The sequence below is a fragment of the Rhinopithecus bieti genome, unplaced genomic scaffold (assembly GCF_001698545.2).
Source record: "Rhinopithecus bieti isolate Rb0 unplaced genomic scaffold, ASM169854v2 scaffold_17010, whole genome shotgun sequence".
Lineage (NCBI taxonomy): Eukaryota > Metazoa > Chordata > Mammalia > Primates > Cercopithecidae > Rhinopithecus > Rhinopithecus bieti.
Window position 1 is genome coordinate 2374165 of NW_016808932.1, and position 20557 is coordinate 2394721.

Here is a 20557-nt window from a genome sequence, read left to right on the forward strand (position 1 = left end):
ATTTGGATGTTACTGCATTTGAGAGAAACCTAGCCCCCAAAGCTATTTTTGCTTGTTTGTTTTTGAGACGGAGTTTCACTCTTGTTGCCCAGGCTGGAGTGCAATGGCGCAATCTCAGCTCATTGCAATCTCTGCCTCCTGGGTTCAAGTGGTTCTCCTGCCTCAGCCTCCCAAGTGGCTGAGATTACAGGCGCCCGCCACCATGCCCAGCTAATTTTTGTATTTTTAGTAGAGATGGGGTTTCACCATGTTGGCCAGGTTGGTCTCGAACTCCTGAACTCAGGTGATCTACCTGCCTCAGCCTCCCAAAGTGCTGGGATTATAGGCGTAAGCCACTGTCCCTGGCCCCTCCTACTGTTTTAACAGCAGCAGAAAGGAGTTTGCATAAAGAAGATGAGACTAAGGGTCAGGAAGGACCTCTGACTCTGTCCCCAACTCTGAACCTCAATGTGCTCACGTGCAAATGGAGACCGGGTTGTCCTCCATCCTGCATGGAGGCCCAAGTGTTTTTGAGAAAGCAGATGATGTTATAGAAGGGTCAGTGAAACTGGTGATTATTATGGGATCACCTGTGCAGGAGAAAGCACAGACTTAAAAAAAAAAAAAAAAATTAGTTCCATAGGTTTTTGGTGAACAGGTGGTATTACATGAATAAGTTCTTCAGTGGTGATCTGCGAGATTTTCACACACCCATCACCTGGGCAGTATATGCTGAACCCAATTTGCAGTCTTTTATCCCTCACCCCCTTCCCATCCTTTCCCCCAGAGTCCCCAAAGTCCACTGTATCATTCTTATGCCTTTGCATCCTCACAGCTTAGCTACCACTTATCAGTGAGAACATACAAGGTTTATTTTTTTCATTCCTGAGTTACTTTACTTAGAATAATAATCTCCAATCTCATCCAGGTTGCTGCGAATTCCATTAATTCATTCCTTTTTATGGCTGAGTAGTATTCCTTCATATACATATACCACAGTTTCTTTACTTACACATTGATTGATGGGCATTTGGGCTGGTTCTACATTTTTGAAATTGTGAACTGTGCTGCTATAAACATGCGTGAGCAAGTATTTTTTTCGTATAATGACTTCTTTTCCTCTGGGTAGATGTCCAGTAGTAGGATTGCTGGATCAAATGGTACTTCTACTTTCAGTTCTTTAAGGAATCTCCACACTGTTTTCCATAGTGGTTGTATTAGTTTATGTCCCCACCAGCACTGTAAAAGTGTTCCTGCATCCATACCGACATCTATTATTTTTTGATTTTTTTGATGATGGTCATTCTTGCAGGAGTGAGGTGGTATCGCATTGTGTTTTGATTTGCATTTCCCTGATCATTAGTGATGTTGAGTATTTTTTCATAAGTTTGTTGGCCATTTGTATATCTTCTTTTGAGAATTGCCTATTCACATCCTTAGGCCCCTTTTTGATGAGATTTTTTTTTTTTTTCTGAAAGCACAGACTTTTGAAAACTAGCTCAATTAAATGTTTCCTATATGCCAGGCACCATGCTAAACAGCACCTTCTTTTTTTTTTTTAAACAGAGAAGGTCTTGCTCTGTTGCCCAGGCTGGAGTGCAGTAGTGCAATCATAGCTCACTGCAGCCTCAAACTCCTGGGATCAAGCAATCCTCCTGCTTCAGCCTCCTGAGTAGCTAGGAGGAGAGGCACATGCCACCACACCTGGCTAACTTTTAAAAAAAATTTTGCAAGCCGGGTGCAATGGCTCATGCCTGTAATCCCAGCACTTTGGGAGGCTGAGGTGGGTGGATCACCTGAGGTCAGGTGTTCAAGACCAGCCTGGCCAACGTGGCAAAACCCCATCTCTACTAAAAATACAAAAATGAGCCGGGTGTGGTGGCATGCACCTGTAATATCACCTACTCAGGAAGCTGAGGCAGGAGAATCGCTTGGTAATCTTGGTGGTACACACCTGTAATCTCACTACTTGGGAGGCGGAGGTTGCAGCGAGTGGAGATCGCACCACTGCACTCCAGCCTGGGTGACACACTGAGACTTCATCTCAAAAAAAAAAAAAAAAAAAAATTGTAGAGAAGAGGGGGGTCTTGCTATGTTGCCCAGGCTGGTCTCAAACTCCTGGGTTCAAGGGATCCTCCTGCCTCAGCCTCCTGAGTTGCTGGGATTAGAGGCATAGGCCACCATGCCCAGTACTTGTGCTTAACACCTTGTATGTACTCCTTCTTTTCCTTCCTTCTTTCCCTCCCTCCCTCCCTTCCTCCCTCCCTCCTTCCCTCCCTCCTTCTTTCCTTCCTTTCTTTTCTCTCTTTTCTTTCTTTTTGTTCTTTTCTGATGGAGTTTCACTCTTATTGCCCAGGCTGGTGTGCAATGATGTGATCTTGGCTCACTTCAACCTCCACCTCCTGGGTTCAAGCAATTCTCCTGCCTCAGCTTCCCAAGTACCTGGGATTACAGGTGTGAGCCACCACACCTGGCTAATTTTGTATTTTTTTTTAGTAGAGATGGGATTTCACCACATTGTTCAGGCTGGTCTTGAACTCCTGACCTCAAGTGACCCACCCACCTTGGCCTCCCAAAGTGCTGGGATTACAGGCATGAGCCACCGCGCCTGGCTCTTTTCTTTTTTTCTTCTTTTTTGAGACAGAGTCTCACTCTGTCACCCAGGTTGGAGTGTGGTGGTGTGATCTTGGCTCACTGCAACCTCTACCTCCCAGATTCAAATGATTCTCATGCCTCAGCCTCCTGAGTAGTTGGGATTACAGGTGAGTAGTTGGGATTACAGGCATGAGCCACCACAACCTGCCTAGATGCACTATTTAATCCTTTCAATGGGTTTGTGAACTGGTGCCAACAGGCTCTTTTCCAGAGGCGGCACCTGAGGCTGAGATCACCAAAGTAACCTAATTGAGGGTCTGCAGGTGGGTGGAGAAGACGGGATTTGAACCTGGAATGAGCATGGGCTCAACTATCCGGGTGCAAATCATGATGCCACCACTTGCACTGGCTGTGTGACCTCAGGTAAGGAACTTAGTGTCTCTGAGCCACTCTTTCCTCGGTGGGAAAATGACAGAATGATTTTGCTTCCCTCGCTGGTTGCTGGGATGAACCTGCTGAGATGAGCAATGGGCTCAGCGCTGTGCCAGGCACACGGTGCTCAGCAGACACAGAGGACATGCAGGAGGATGGCGGTGAAGCTCTGTGTCCACCCAGCAGCGTAAGAGGTATGGCCATAAGTATGAAGGTGGAATGAAAGTAACCTAATGGGGCCAGGTGTGGTGGCTCACGCCTGTAATCCCAGCACTTTTGGAGACCGAGGCGTGCAGATTACCTGAGGTCAGGAGTTTGAGACCAGCCGGGCCAACATGGCGAAACCCCATCTCTACTAAAAATACAAAATTAGCTGGGCATGGTGGTGTGTGTCTGTAGTCCCAGCTACTGGGAAGACTGAGGCAGGGGAATTGCTTGAACCTGGGAGGCAGAGGTTGCAGTGCGCGGAGATCATGCCACTGCACTCCAGCCTGGGCAACAGAGCAAGACTCCGTCTCAAAAAGAAACAAACAAAAAATGAAAGTGAGCTAATGAGCTGAATGTCTGTGACATAAAGGGACTGGGCCAGGGGTATGTGAAGGAGATGCTGCTGCTGGAGGGGAGAAGGAAGGAACACTCAGGGATCTACCCAGGGGTGACAGGCAGAAGCATGGTCTCCCTAGGAGGCTGAGGTCGGAGGATCACTTGAGCCTGGGAGTTGGAAGCTGCAATAAGCTATGGTCATGCCACTGCACTCCAGCCTGGGTTGACAGGGCAAGACTCTGTCTCTAAAAATTATAAAATAAAAGAAGAGGTTTTGGTGAGATCATGGCGGATGGGAGGCAGGACTAGATTGCAGCTCCAGACGCAGCAGCGGTGGCAGCTCGCATTGTGAATTTTAGCACCAGATTGACTGCAAGGACAAACCAGCAATCCTGAGGGGACCCACAGACTCTCTGAAGGAAGCGGACCACTCCTGCAGGACCCAGGAGAGCCCGGCAAAACTGTGAGTGCCCCAACTGCGGAAATGGGAAAGGGAGACCCTCCTCTCCCAAACACTCACCCTCACCAGGGAAGCTGAAGGTCTGTTTGCAGAAGTCTCTGACTTTATCTGGCGCTGAGTCAATTTGGAGAGCTGAGCAAAATACAGGGGTAAAGGAAGCAACAGCAAGACCCTGGGCGCTCGCTGGGTCCCTGAGCAGTCCTTTCCTGCCTGGCACCACGGAGATCCAATGGGTAGGAGCAGGGGCTAAAACTCCACAGGGAGAAGCAAATCTCTAGCTGAACTCTGTAATAATTTGAACAGGGTAAGAAGCCTCCTGGCCAGAACTCAGGGGAGGGTGCAAATCCAGAGTGCAGACTCCACGGCAGGGGGAAGAACGAAAGCCTCTTCCTTGGCAGCCGGGAAGTGGAGAGCCTGGGGCGGGTTTTCAAGCCCCTCTCGCTCTCCACCTGGAAACGGTCTGGGGGCTGTTGCGGTGAGCACGGTGGGAGTGAGACGGGCCCTTCATTTTGCATGGGAGCTGGGTGAGGCCTGTGACTGCCAGCTTTCCCCCACTTCCCTGACAACCTGCATGACTCAGCAGAAGCAGCCATAATCCTCCTTGGTGCACAACTCCAGTGAGCTGGGTATGTCACCTACTTACCCCCATAGCAAGACCCGCCCAAGGAAGAGTCTGAGGTCAGACACGTCTAGCCTCACCCCCACCAGGTCCTTTCCTATGTAGGTTTTCCCTGGTAGCGGAAGACAATGGGCAAATAAACTTGGGAGTTCTAGGGCCCTGCTGGTTCCTCTCTACATTACCGCAGCTGATGACCTCTGGAAAGCGCCACCTCCTGGCAGGAGGCCAACCAGCACAAAAATAGCACATTAAACCACCAAAGCTAAGAACCCTCATGGAGTCCATTGTACCCTCCACCACCTCCACAGGAACAGGCACTGGTATCCATGGGTGAGAGGCCCATAGACAGTTCACATCACAGGACTCTGTGCAGATAACCCCCGGTACCAGCCTGGAGCCAGGTAGACTCACTGGGTGGCTAGACCCAGAAGACAGACAACAATCACTGCAGTTTGGCTCACAGGAAGCCACATCCATAGGAGAAGGGGGAGAATACAACAAGGGAACACCGCGTGGGACAAAAGAATCTGAACAACAGCCTTCAGCCCTAGACCTTCCGTCTGACAGAGCTTACCCAAATGAGAAGGAACCAGAAAACCAACCCTGGTAATATGACAAAACAAGGCTCTTCACACCCCCCAAAAATCATGCTAGTTCACCAGCAATGGATCTAAACCAAGAAGAAATCCCTGATTTACCTGAAAAAGAATTCAGGAGGTTAGTTATTAAGCTAATCAGGGAGGGACCAGAGAAAGGCAAAGCCCAATGCAATGAAATCCAAAATATGATATAAGAAGTAAAGGGAGAAATACTCAAGGAAATAGATAGCTTAAAGAAAAAACAATAAAAAATTCAGGAAACTTTGGATACACTTTTAGAAATGTGAAATGCTCTGGAAACTCTTAGCAATAGACTTGAACAAGTAGAATTCGAAGACAAAGTCTTTGAATTAACCCAATCTAACAAAGACAAAGAAAAAAGAATAAGAAAATATGAACAAAGCCTCCAAGAAGTCTGGGATTATGTTAAATGACCAAACTTAAGAATAATCAGTGTTCCTGAAGAAGAAAAGAATTCTGAAAACTTGGAAAACATATTTGGGGGAATAATCAAGGAAAACTTCCCAGGCCTTGCTAGAGACCTAGACGTCCAAATACAAGAAGCACAAAGAACACCTCGGAAATTCATCGCAAAAAGGTCTTTGCCTAGGCACACTGTCATCAGGTTATTCAAAGTTAAAACGAAGGAAAGAGTCTTAACAGCTGTGAGACAGAAGCACCAGCTGACCTATAAAGGAAAACCTATCAGATTAACAGCAGATTTCTCAGCAGAAACCCTACAAGCCAGAAGGGATTGGGGCCCTATCTTCAGCCTCCTCAAACAAAACAATGATTAGCCAAGAATTTTGTATCCAGTGAAACTAACAATCATATATGAAGGAAAGATACAGTATTTTTCAGACAAACAAATGCTGAGAGAATTCGCCATTACCAAGAATTCGCCATTACCAAGTCACCACTATAAGAACTGCTAAAAGGAGCTCTAAATCTTGAAACAAATCCTGGAAACGCATCAAAACAGAACCTCCTTAAAGCATACATCACATAGGACCATAAAACAAAAATACAAGTTAAAAAGCGAAAACAAAAAGTGAAAAAAACCAAAGTACACAGGCAAAAAAGAGCATGATGAATGCAATGGTACCTCACATTTCAATACTAACATTGAATGTAAGTGGCCTAAATGCTCCACTTAAAAGACACAGAACCACAGAATAGATACGAACTCACCAAACAATCATCTGCTGCCTTCAGGAGACTCATCTAACACATAAGGACTCACATAAACTTAAAGGGGTGGAAAGAGACATTTCATGCAAATGGACACCAAAAGCAAGCAGGGGTAGCTATTCTTATATCAGACAAAACAAACTTTAAAGCAACAATGGTTAAAAGAGACAAAGAGGGACATTATATAATGGTAAAAGACCTTGTCCAACAGGAAAATATCATATTTCTAAATATATATGCACCTAACACTGGAGCTCCCAAATTTAGAAAACAATTGCTAATAGACCTAAGAAATGAGATAGACAGCAACACAATAATAGTGGAGGACTTCAGTACTCTACTGGCAGCACTAGACAGATCATCAAGACAGAAAGTCAACAAAGAAACAATGGATTTAAACTATACCTTGGAACAAATGGATTTAAGATATATACAGAATATTTCATCTGACAACTGCAGAACACACATTCTATTCAACAGCGCATGAAACTTTCTCCAAGATAGACTACATGATAGGTCACAAAATGAGCCTCAATAAATTTAAGAAAATTGAAATTATATCAAGTACTCTCTCAGACCACAGCGGAATAAAACTGGAAATCAACTCCAAAAGGAACCTTCAAAACCATGCAAATACACGGAAATTAAATAACCTGCTCCTGAATGATAATTGGGTCAAAAACGAAATCAAGATGGAGATTTAAAAATTCTTCAAACTGAATGACAATAATGACACAACCTATCAAAACCTCTGGGATACAGCAAAGGCGGTGCTAAGAGGAAAGTTCATAGCCCTAAATGCCTACACCGAAAAGACTGAAAGAGCACAAACTGACACTCTAAGGTCACACCTCAAGGAACTAGAGAAACAAGAAGAAACCAGACCCAAACCCAGCAGAATAAAGGAAATAACCAAGATCAGAGCAGAACTAAATGAAATTGAAACAAACAAACAAAAAATTCAAAAGATAAATGAAACAAAAAGCTGGTTCTTTGAAAAGATAAATCAAACTGATAGACCATTGACAAGATTAACCAAGAAAAGAAGAGAGAAAATCCAATAACCTCACTAAGGAAAGAAACAGAAGATATTTCAACTGACACCACTGAAATATAAAAGGTCAATCAAGGCTACTATGAACACCTTTATGCACATAAACTAGAAAACCTAGAAGAGACGGATAAATTCCTGGAAAAATACAACCCTTCTAGCTTAAATCAGGAAGAATTAGATACCCTAAACAGACCAATAACAAACAGTGAGATTGAAATGGTATTTAAAAAATTACCAACACAAAAATGTCCAGGACCAGACAGATTCACAGCAGAATTCTACTAGACATTCAAAGAAGAATTAGTACCAATCTTTTTAACATTATTCCACAAGATAGAGAAAGAAGGAACCCTCCCTAACTCATTCTATGAGGCCAGCATCACCCTAATACCAAAACCAGGAAAGGACATAACCAAAAAAGAAAACTACAGATGGATATCCTTGATGAACATAGATGCTCAAATCCTTAACAAAATACTTCCTAACTGAATCCAACAAATTACCAAAAAGATAATCCACCATGATCAAATGGGTTTCATACCAGGGATGCAGGGATGGTTTAACATGCGCAAGTCAATAAATGTGATACACCACATAAACAGAATTTAAAACAAAAATCACCTGATCATTTCAATAGATGCAGAAAAAGCATTCGACAAAATCTAGCATTGCTTTACGATTAAAACTCGCAGCAAAATTGGCATACAACGGACATACCTTAGTGTAATAAAAGCCATCTGTGATGAATCAGCCAATATAAAACAAAATTTCCAGGTACGAGATTAATGTACACAAATCAGTAGCTCTTTTACATACACCAACAGCAACCAAGTGGAGAATCAAATCAAGAACTCAACCCCTTATACAATAGCTGCAAAAAACAAAACAAAACTTAGGAATATTCCTAACCAAGGAGTCAAAAAACATCTACAAGGACAACTACAAAACATTGCTGAAAGAAATCATAGATGACACGAACAAATGGAAACACATCCCATGCTCATGAATTGGTAGAATCAATATTGTGAAAATGACCATACTGCCAAAAGCAATCTACAAATTCAATGCACTCCTCATCAAAATACCACCATCATGCTTCACCGAATTAGAAAAAAACAATTCTAAAATTCATGTGGAACCAAAAAAGAGCCCACATAACTGAAGCAAGACTAAGCAAAAGAACAAATCTGGAGGCATCACATTCCCTAATTTCAAACTATACTATAAGGCCGTAGTCACCAAAACAGCGTGGTACTGGTACAAAATAGGCACATAGATAAATGGAACAGAATAGAGAATCCGGAAATAAACCCAAATACAGCTAACTGAACATAACAGAAACATAAAGTGGGGAAAGGACACCCTTTTCGACAAATGGTGCTGGGATCATTGGCTAGCCACATGAGGAGAATGAAACTGGATCCTCATCTCTCACCTTATACAAAATCAACTCAAGATGGATTAAGGATTTAAACCTAGGACCTGAAACTATAAAATTCTAGAAGATAACACTGGAAAACCCTTTCTAGACATTGGCTTAGGCAAGGATTTCATGACCAAGAACCCAAAAGGAAATGCAATAAAGACAAAGATAAATAGATGGGACCTAATTAAACTAAAGAGCTTTTGCACGGCAAAAGGAACAGTCAGCAGAGTAAACAGATGACCCACAGAGTGGGAGAAAATCTTCACAATCTGTACATCTGACAAGGGACTATTATCCAGAATCTACAATGAACTCAAACAAATCAGTAAGAAAAAACAGACAATCCCATCAAAAGTGGGCTAAGGACATGAACAGACAATTCTCAAAAGAAGATACACAAATGGCCAACAAAATGTGAAAAAATGCTCAACATCACTCATGATCAGGGAAATGCAAATCAAAACCACAATGTGATACCACCTCACTCCTGCAAGAATGGCCGTAATCAAGAAATCAAAAAACAATAAATGCTAGTGTAAATGCAGTGGACAGGGAACACTTGTACACTGCTGGTGGGAATGTAAACTAGTACAACCACTATGGAAAACAGTGTGGAGATTCTTTAAAGAACTAAAAGTAGAGCTACCATTTGATCCAGCAATCCTGCTGTTAGGCATCTACCCAGAGGAAAAGAAATCATTATTCAAAAAAGATACTTGCACACGCATGTTTATAGCAGCACAATTCACAAGAGCAAAATCTTGGAACCAACCCAAATGCCCATCAATCAACAAGTACATAAATTGTGGTGTGTGTGTGTGTGTATACCATCATATGTGTGTGTGTATGTATATATACACACACATATATACGTATATACACACACACACACATANACAATAGCTGCAAAAAACAAAACAAAACTTAGGAATATTCCTAACCAAGGAGTCAAAAAACATCTACAAGGACAACTACAAAACATTGCTGAAAGAAATCATAGATGACACGAACAAATGGAAACACATCCCATGCTCATGAATTGGTAGAATCAATATTGTGAAAATGACCATACTGCCAAAAGCAATCTACAAATTCAATGCACTCCTCATCAAAATACCACCATCATGCTTCACCGAATTAGAAAAAAACAATTCTAAAATTCATGTGGAACCAAAAAAGAGCCCACATAACTGAAGCAAGACTAAGCAAAAAGAACAAATCTGGAGGCATCACATTCCCTAATTTCAAACTATACTATAAGGCCGTAGTCACCAAAACAGCGTGGTACTGGTACAAAAATAGGCACATAGATAAATGGAACAGAATAGAGAATCCGGAAATAAACCCAAATACAGCTAACTGAACATAACAGAAACATAAAGTGGGGAAAGGACACCCTTTTCGACAAATGGTGCTGGGATCATTGGCTAGCCACATGAGGAGAATGAAACTGGATCCTCATCTCTCACCTTATACAAAAATCAACTCAAGATGGATTAAGGATTTAAACCTAGGACCTGAAACTATAAAAATTCTAGAAGATAACACTGGAAAACCCTTTCTAGACATTGGCTTAGGCAAGGATTTCATGACCAAGAACCCAAAAGGAAATGCAATAAAGACAAAGATAAATAGATGGGACCTAATTAAACTAAAGAGCTTTTGCACGGCAAAAGGAACAGTCAGCAGAGTAAACAGATGACCCACAGAGTGGGAGAAAAATCTTCACAATCTGTACATCTGACAAGGGACTATTATCCAGAATCTACAATGAACTCAAACAAATCAGTAAGAAAAAACAGACAATCCCATCAAAAAGTGGGCTAAGGACATGAACAGACAATTCTCAAAAGAAGATACACAAATGGCCAACAAAAATGTGAAAAAATGCTCAACATCACTCATGATCAGGGAAATGCAAATCAAAACCACAATGTGATACCACCTCACTCCTGCAAGAATGGCCGTAATCAAGAAATCAAAAAACAATAAATGCTAGTGTAAATGCAGTGGACAGGGAACACTTGTACACTGCTGGTGGGAATGTAAACTAGTACAACCACTATGGAAAACAGTGTGGAGATTCTTTAAAGAACTAAAAGTAGAGCTACCATTTGATCCAGCAATCCTGCTGTTAGGCATCTACCCAGAGGAAAAGAAATCATTATTCAAAAAAGATACTTGCACACGCATGTTTATAGCAGCACAATTCACAATAGCAAAATCTTGGAACCAACCCAAATGCCCATCAATCAACAAGTACATAAATTGTGGTGTGTGTGTGTGTGTATACCATCATATGTGTGTGTGTATGTATATATACACACACATATATACGTATATACACACACACACACATATATACACATATGTGATGGAATACTACACAGCCATAAAAAGGAATGAACAGCATTTGCAGTGACCTGGATGAGACTGGAAACTATTATTCCAAGTGAAGTAACTCAGTAATGGAAAATCAAACATCATATGTTCTCACTGATATGTGGGAGCTAAGCTATGAGGACACAAAGGCATAAGAATGACAAAATGGACTTTGGAGACTTAGCGGGAAGATTGCGCCTGGCTTGTGGCTATTTGTTGCAGCAGCCACGGGAGACTAGGTTGGCAAGTGACTCACCTTCAGAGAGACCTGTTCTCGGAGCGTGGAGTTGGCATAGGCGAAGGTGCTAGCCATCCCAATGCACACAGCGATGCCTGTGGGACAGAGAAGGTCCTGACGTCACCCACTTAGACTCATCAGGCCTAGCCCGGGTGCTGAGCAACATGAGGGAAAAGACACATCCCTGGGCCCCTTGGAGTTGACAGAAGAGAGAGAAAAATTAAAAAAAAAAAAAATCCCACTTCTGGGAGATTTGGGCTGCCATCTAAATCTCTGGGAATTCTGAGTCATTCTGACTTAGGGACAGGATTTAGGTCCCTGTGGGGATACTTTATAGCACTGGCTAAGGGGATGGGCTGTGCAGTCTGGTAAGGGCCAGGTTCAATTCCCAGCTCTGCCACTTCCTCTCTGTGTGAGCTTGGGCAAGTCACTGCACCTCTCTGAGCCCCAGTTTCCTCATCTGTAAAATAGACACAGCAATAACATTACTTACACTTCATGGAGGGATAAAGCTTCTAGATCATAATCCCTAGCAGTTAGTAAATGATGCCTCTTATTATTTCTACTTTCAAAAAGAATCTGATAGAATCAGATAGAATTTGTGATAAAAGCATACATTGAAAAAACTCACAGCTGGACGCAGTGGCTTACGCCTATAATCCCAGCACTTTGGGAGGCCGAGGTAGGCAGATCACTTGAGGCCAGGAGTTTGAGATCAGCCTGGCCAACATGGTGAAATCACATCTCTACTAAAAATACAAAAATTAGCTGGACTTGGTGGGCACGCCTGTAGTCACAGCTACTCAGGAGGCTGAGGCACAAGAATTGCTTGAACCCAGGGTGAGGAGGCTGCAGTGAGTCGAGATCACACCACTGTACTCCAGCCTGGGCAACAGAGCAAGACTCTGTCTTAAAAAAAAAAAAAAAAAAAATGAAAGAAAGAAAGAACTCACAGCACCATAAGGAATTCAAGTTTAATGTTCAATGAGAAAAAAAAAAAAATCCCAGCTAACAGACAAACATGACCCAGGCAGATGGCATAACGGAATTGAATTTTCTTCCACCAGTCATGTAATTGCCACTGTTTGCCAAGCTACAATCTTGGAATTCTCTTGGAATAATGATTTTTGAGTCCTGCTTTTTGTTATTTGCAGACAGGATTCCTCTTTCACCTGATGCTCGCTCTATCTATCTATCTATCTATCTATCTATCTATCTATCTATCTATCTATCTATCTGGCACTGTCACACTCTGTTGTCCAGGCTGGAGTGCAGTGGTGTGATCGCAGCTCACTGCAGCCTCCACCTCCCGGTTTCAAGTGATTCTTGTGCCTCAGCCTCCTGAGTAGCTGGGATTACAGGTGCCTGCCACCACGCCCAGCTAATTTTTGTATTTTTAGTAGAGATGGGGTTTCACCATGTTGGTCAGGCTGGGCTCAAACTCCTGACCTCAAGCGATCTGCCCACTTCAGCCTCCCAATGTGCTGGGATTACAGGTGTGAGCCACTGTGCCCGGCCTCACTTACTCTTTTAATAGGTATGTGCACTCCAGCTATTTTTCCAGATCTACTTTGTAGAAGCTGTATTTCTTCACTATAAGCACATAAAACAAGAATGAGTAGCCCCATAATCCTTTTTGGTGCTCTTCTCTGTGATTAAAAAACAACAACCAAAAAAAAAAAAAACCTGCCAAGTGAAAAAAAAAATGACCATACTCACAAAACAAAACTTAGCTGTGATGCCCGAATTCAGGGTAATGGGGAACATGCCAGCTTTCACTTCTAGGAATAGAAAGGGTGGGGCTGATAGGACAGCACCCCAGCAAGGAAGGTGGAGGAATCCCAGAGAGAAGAAAACAAGAAATAAAGAATGGTCTCATCTCCTCTCAAGGCTTTCTCTCTCTCTTTTTCTTTTTCTTTTTTTTTTAGTAGAGATAGGGTCTTACTATGTTTCTCAGGCTGGTCTTGAACTCCTGGCCTCAAGCAATCCTCCCGCCTTGGCCTCACAAAATGTTGGGATTATAGGTATGAGCCACCACACCTGACTGATATTTTCTCATGGAAAACAGTAGGCCACAAGATAATTCTTACCATCACTCCTACTGCAGTACTAAAACAACAGCCTGCCAGGGCACAGCAACACCATGATCTAATAAGTAAGCCGTGTGTGGTGGTTCACGCCCGTAATCCCAGCACTTTGGGAGGCCAAGGCAGGTGGATCGCTTGAGGTTAGGGCTGAGAATCGCTTGAACTCAGAGGGCGGAGGTTTGCAGTGAGCCGAGATCACACCACTGTACTCCAGCCTGGTGACAGAGTGAGATTCCATCTCAAAAACAAAAATAAACAAACAAAAAAACAGTAAGTAACATTAATAATAACAATAATGGTATACTAGGCCGGGCACAGCGGCTCACGCCTATAATCCCAGCACTTTGGGAGGCTGAAGCGGACAGAACACCTGAGGTCAGGAGTTCGAGACTTGGCCAACATGGTGAAACCCTGTCTCTACTAAAAAATACAAAAATTAGCTGGGCGTGGTGGTTGTTGCCTGTAATCCCAGCCACTTGGGAGGCTGAGACAGGAGAATTGCTTGAACCTGGGAGGCAGAGGTTGCAGTGAGTAGAGGTTGTACCATTGCACTCCTGCCTAGGCAACAAGAGCAAAATTCCATGTCAAAACAAACAAACAAAAAACAGTATACTAGAGGCCAATTACTGACTGTTGACTATGTGTTAGATAGGAGGCTGAGCACTTTATGAATCATTATATTATTTCCTAATAATAACAGTAGGTAGTATTTATTCATCATTTGCTGTGTGCCAGCCTCTATGTTAAATATTTCAAAGTGTGTGAATAATAAATATAGTAAGCTGGGGCAGTGGCTCGTACCTGTAATCCCAGCACTTTGGGAGGCTGATATAGTGAGACTTTGACTCTACAAAAAATTTTACATTTAGCCAGGCATGGTAGCACATGCCTGTAGTCCCAGCTACTCAGGAGGCTGAGGTGGGAGGATCGCTTGAACTTGGGAGGCAAAAGTTGCAGTGAGCGAAGGCTGCAGTGAGATGAGACCTGCACCACTGCACTCTAGTCTATATATATAATAATGTGTTTTATACACATTAACTCAAATTTAACATCACTGCGATCCCATGAAGAATATAAAATCATACCCCCACTTTACAGATGATGAAACTGAGGCACAGAGAGGTTAAATAATGTACCTAGCATCACACAGCTAGGAGAGGACAGAGCTAGGGTGCAGACTCCAGCAGTTTGAGTTATTACACAGGACTCCTTCACACCAGCCAACCAGCGAGGAAGTTTCTATCATAACTCGCACTAGACAGATGAGGAAACTGAGGCTCAGAGAAGCCAAGTGACTTGCCCAAAGTCACACAGCTAGTCAGCCAGGATTTGAACCCAGGTCTGACTCAGAATCCCACACTCTGAAGCCCATGTTGGTCTCTACTGTCTCTCCCTGGGCTTCAGAGGAGGAGCCCCCAGCCCACAGGCTGCAGGCAGCCTGCCTGTTGAAGCCCACGGCTAGGACACCCATGCCCCCAGAACTCACCGAGCTTATGCTGGAAGCACAGTTTGGCCAGGAGGATCAGGATGAAGGGGAGTCCTTTCTGGAGCCAGCAGATCACAGCCTTCAGCTCGGACAGGGCAGGGGCGGGCGTCCCAGGCTGCTCGTCACCTCCCTCCTCCGAGTGCCCCCGGTGCTCCCCACCCACGTGCTGCAGCAGGGAGCCCCCGCGGTGGCCGCCGTGGTGGAAGTGGTGGTGGGGCTGGCGGTGGTGGTAGGCACCCCCCTCGCCCCGGCCCCCTCCTTCCTCCCTGGACGCGGGCATCTGGATGAACACGTCCCCACCGCCAGCGGAAGAGCCCAGCACCAGGCTGGAGGGGAATGAGCTGGTGGGGAGGCTTCCTGATAAGCCTGAGAAGAGTGCTGGTGGGGAGGCCGCCTCTGCCTTCAGACTCTCAAAGACGCCGCCTTCATCCACACTCGCCTCAGAGCTGAGCGCCTGGCTGCGGTTTCTGGGTGACAAGGGGAGAAAAACCCCAGGAAGTCAGGCAGATGGAAAAGACCTTACTCCAGAGAAGGATGGGAACCAATAATATCAATTATGTTATGGGTTGAGCTGTGTCCCTCCTCAAATTCACATAAAGTCCTTCCTCCCAGGACCTCAGAATGTGACCCTGTTTAAAGATAGGGTCTATACGAGGCAATGAAGTTAAAACAAAGTCATTGGAGTGGGTCCCAATCCAGTGTGACTGCTGTCCCTATAAGAAGAGGTTAGGGCTGATGCAGTGGCTCATGCCTGTAATCCCTGCACTTTGGGAGTCAGAGGTGGGAAGATCACTTGAGCCCAGTTGTTCAAAACCAGCCTGGGCAACATAGGGAGACCCCATCTTTACAAGAAATAGAGATAAATTAGCCAGGCATGATGGTGCACACCTGTAGTCCCAGCTACTCAGGAGGCTGAGGTGGGAGGATCACTTGAGCTCAGGAGGTTGAGGCTGCAGTGAGTCAAGATCTCACCACTGCACTCCAGCCTGGGTGACAGAGAGACTGTCTCAAAAGGAAAAAAAAAAAAAAAAAGAGGAAGAGATTAGGACACAGACAGGTACAGACAGTAGACCATGTAAAGACCCAGGGAGAAGACGGCTGTACACAAGCCAAGGAGAGAGGCCTCAGAAGGAACCAACCCTGCTGATACCCTGATCTCAGCCTTCTAGCCTCCAGAATTTGTTAAAAGAAATTTCTGTTGTTTAAGCCTCTCCCCCCGGGGTACGGTACTTTGTTATGGCAGTCCTAGGAACTAATACAAATAATATTAATAACAATAGGTCATAACCTTTATTGAAACCTACTATGTGTCAGATAGTCTTCTGAGTGTTTTGCACTGATTAACTTACTAAATCCTCCCATCAACCCTGGAATTAGGTCCTACTGATATTCCCGCTTTACAGATAAAGAAATGGAGGCTCAGGGAGAGAAAGTAACTTGTCCAGAGTCACAGAGCTGGTAAGGGATGGAGTAGGGGAGATTCGAACCCAGGCCGACTCTCTCTAGAGCCCATTTTAGTAACCAGCACATTTTGTTGAAAAGGGAGCACAGAATTCTATGATTCTAGAATTACCTCGGGATCCCAAGGACCCCTGGCTCTGCAGTCTTCAAGTTCAATGTCCCCCAGTTCCCCAGAGGGGCCAGCCTTGGTCACAGCTGACATTGGGTGGGCAGCAGAGAGTAATGCGAAGAAGACTTAGCTGGGAGATCCACATTCAGACGCCAGCTCCAACTGTTCTAGGGGCCTTACACCTCTGCACTCAACTTTCTTACCTGAACAATGGGCCTTTATTCCTGAATAGAATTCCTGGGGGTGGGGGTGTTAAATTTAAAATGCGTTTTGCAATAATAGGTTCTCAATACATGGCAACTGTTATCTCTAGTTCCTATGGAAGACCTGCAAGGCCAAATTGCTTTCTCTAGTTCCAAGCAAGGGCCTCTTGGGTTGGAATCAGGCAAAGGATTCTGTGGCTCCTGGAGAGCCACTGCTGGCGGAGCAGAGAGCCCGGAGTTAGGCCTGCAGGAATGGAGAGCCCAGAATTGGATGCTGTTTCCCATGAACATCAAGTTCTGGATACCATCTTTCTATTCTTAGGTTCATCCTCTTTTCTTTCTTTTTTCCTTTTGAGACAGAGTCTTGCTCTGCCACCCAGGCTGGAGTGCAGTGGTGCGATCTTGGCTCACTGCAACCTCTGCCTCCCAGGTTCAAGCGATTCTCCTGCCTTAGCCGCCCAAGTAGCTAGGACTACAGGCACCCACCATCATGCCTGGGTAATTTTTGTATTTTTAGTAGAGATAGGGTTTTACCACGTTTGCCAGTCTGGTATTGAACTCCTGACCTCAGGTGATCTGCCCGCCTTGGTCTCCCAAAGTGCTGGGATTGCAGGCAGGAGCCACCGTGCCCAGTCGAGGGTTTATCCTCTTTTTTTTTTTTTTTTTTTGAGACGGAGTCTCGCTCTGTCGCCCAGGCTGGAGTGCAGTGGCCGGATCTCAGCTCACTGCAAGCTCCGCCTCCCGGGTTTACGCCATTCTCTCGCCTCAGCCTCCCAAGTAGCTGGGACTACAGGCGCCCGCCATCTCGCCCGGCTAATTTTTTTGTATTTTTTTTTTAGTAGAGACGGGGTTTCACCGTGTTAGCCAGGATGGTCTCGATCTCCTGACCTCGTGATCCGCCCGTCTCGGCCTCCCAAGGTTCATCCTCTTTTTAAGTGGAATCACTGCGTTGCAAACTCAGTCCACACCATAGATGCAAGCAGAGCTGATGTGCTCGATGTGCATATGTTGGGGAGTGGGGAGGACAAAGAGCCACTCCCTCCTTCTGTCAGCCTGCAGGCACCTCCACAGACCACTAAGAGACTCCAGATATACCATGAGCTTACTGAAAATGGGCTAGACTTCATTCATTCTCTGGACCCCACAACCCAGGGCACACAGTAGGTGCTTAATAAACATATGTCAGATGTCACTTAGTCCAAAATGGCAGCAGGAGGGAGGCTCTGGTGGAAGTTTCCACTGTTTTCACACTTGATCTCATATCATCTATTATACAAGACCATTATACACAGACAGAGACAGGAGTCTCACTCTGTTGCCCAGGCTGGAGTAGTGCGATCATAGTTCACTACAGCCTCAAACTGCTGGGCTCAAGTGATCCTCCCACCTCAGCCTCCTGAGTAGCTGGGATTATAGGCGTGTGCCATTGCAATTGGCTCCAGGAAATATGTTTTAAAATATATAAAAGACCAGCCATGGTGGCTCACGCCTATAATCCCAGCACTTTGAGAGGCCAAGGTGGGCAGATCCCTTGAGCCCAGGAGTTCAAGACCAGCCTGGGCAACGTAGGAAGAACCTGTCCCTACAAAAAATTAAAAAATTAGCCAGGCATGGTGGCACGCACCAGTAGTCCCAGCTAGTGGGGAGGCTGAGGTGGGAGGACGGCTTGAGCCCAGGAGGTAGAGGTTGCAGTGAGTTAAGATCACACCACTGCACTCCAGCCTGGGTGACAGAGCGAGATGCTTTCTCAATAAATAAGTAAATAAATAAATAATAATAGAACACGTACAGTCCAGCATCCATATTTAAGGATTCAACCAACCTTGGGTCATGGACCAAAACCCACAGATACAAAGGGCTGACTGTCCTAGCCATTTTATACAAGGCACTTGAGCAGCTGCATATTCTCGTATCCATGGGGTCTTGGAACCAACCCCCCCATGAATATGGAGGGCTGACTGTATTTGATTATTTCACAATCCCACTAAAAACCCTCCCAGGGCTTCCCATTCTGTGTTCCTTCCCATGGTCTCAGAGGAACCCTCTAGATGTATAAATATCATTCCCAAATATCATGTTCTTTACTGACAAAGAAACTGAGGCTCAGAGAGATGAAGTCGCCAGGCACCCTGGATTATTTGGCCCCAAACTCCAATCTTGTCATGTGCCCCTTTCTCGCCGTTCAAAGGCTTTCTAATACAGGCTGTCACCTTCACCGGGACGTCTCCCCGACCCACACCCCATCCCAACTAGGTAACGCATGCTCATCTGTCAGATTTCAGCTAAAATCTCCCTTCCTGGATTGAGGCTTCCCTCCCCCCCAAGACAGTGACAGTCCCCTGCTCCTTGTCCTCACTGCACCCTCACGTCCCCTGCACAGGATTGATCACAGCTGTCATTTTATCCCTCATCTTTCCCTCGAGACTTGTGGCTCTCAACCCTGGCCATGTATTATAATCACTTGAGGGAACTTTTGAAAAAGACAGGTGCCCCAACCCCACTGGAGACCAACTGAATCAAAATCTTTGTGGGTGGCTCCCAGCATCTGAAGTTACTCAGAGTCCCCTCAGGGATTCTTGTTTTTTTTTTTGAGCAGGGTCTCCCTCTGTCACCCAGGCTGGAGTGCAGTGGCGCGATCTCTGCTCACTGCAACCTCTGCCTCCTGGGCTCAAGTGATTCTCATGTCTCAGCCTCCCGAGTAGCTGGGACCACAGGTGTGTGCCACCACGCTCGACTAATTTTTGTATTTTTTTGTAGAGACGAGTTTTCACCATTTTGGCCAGGCTGGTCTCAAACTCCTGTGCTCAAGTGATCCACCTGCCTTGGCCTCCCAAAGTGCTGGGATTACAAGCATGAGCCACCATTCTCCACCGCCTCCCGTTACAGTGATTCTAATGTGAGATCAGTGCTGTGAACCATAGCTTTGGACAGAGCTCCACTGCACAGGGTCAAAGACCATAATCTTGCTCCCCACTGCATCTTTACCAGCCTGCACAATGCACCTGGCACTTGGAACATGCTCAATAAAAAGCGTTTGAAGGAATGCATGAACAGGCATACTAAAGGCTCTGAGACGGCCTGCAAGTGAAAAAATGGACTTTGCTTAAGCCCAGTGTTCCCCAAACTTATTTGAATTCTTTTTACCCATGAAAAGCCATTTAACATCTTGTAGAACACCTGTGACACACAGCAGGGGGACACGGTGGTTTCCCTGGTTGCACAATCTGGGCCTACAGGTATGTTACTAAAAACCTGGTGAGGACAGGTGCGGTGGCTCGTGCCTATAAACCCAGCACTTTGGGAGGCCAAAGTGGGCAGATCACTTGAGGTCAGGAGTTTGAAGCAGGCTGGGTGTGGTGGCTCACACCTGTAATCCCAGCACTTCGGGAGGCTGAGGTGGGTGAATCACTTGAGGCCAGGAGTTTGAGACCAGCCCGGCCAATATGGCAAAAACCCCTCTCTACTAAAAATACAAAAATTAGCTGGGCATGGGGTGTGCACCTATAATCCCAGTTACTCAGGAGGCTATGGCAGGAGAATCGCTTGAACCTGGGAGGCAGAGGTTGCAGTGAGCTGAGATTGTGCCACTGCACTCCAGCCTGGGCAACACAGTGAGACTCTAGCTAAAAAAAAGAAAAAAGGCCGGGCGCGGTGGCTCAAGCCTGTAATCCCAGCACTTTGGGAGGCCGAGAC

General features: G+C 45.1%; 1 protein-coding gene across 1 annotated transcript in view; it reads right to left on the reverse strand.

Annotated features, from left to right (window-relative positions):
- Positions 1 to 20557, reverse strand: part of RNFT2 (ring finger protein, transmembrane 2) — a 43130-nt gene that overhangs the window by 15131 nt on the left and 7442 nt on the right. Inside the window, exons 4-5 of the mRNA XM_017887890.1 lie at positions 15092 to 15558; positions 11537 to 11613 (exon numbers count right to left, since the gene is read on the reverse strand). Of these exons, the coding sequence (XP_017743379.1) occupies positions 11537 to 11613; positions 15092 to 15558 (544 nt within the window). The remainder of the gene's footprint in view (positions 1 to 11536; positions 11614 to 15091; positions 15559 to 20557) is intronic.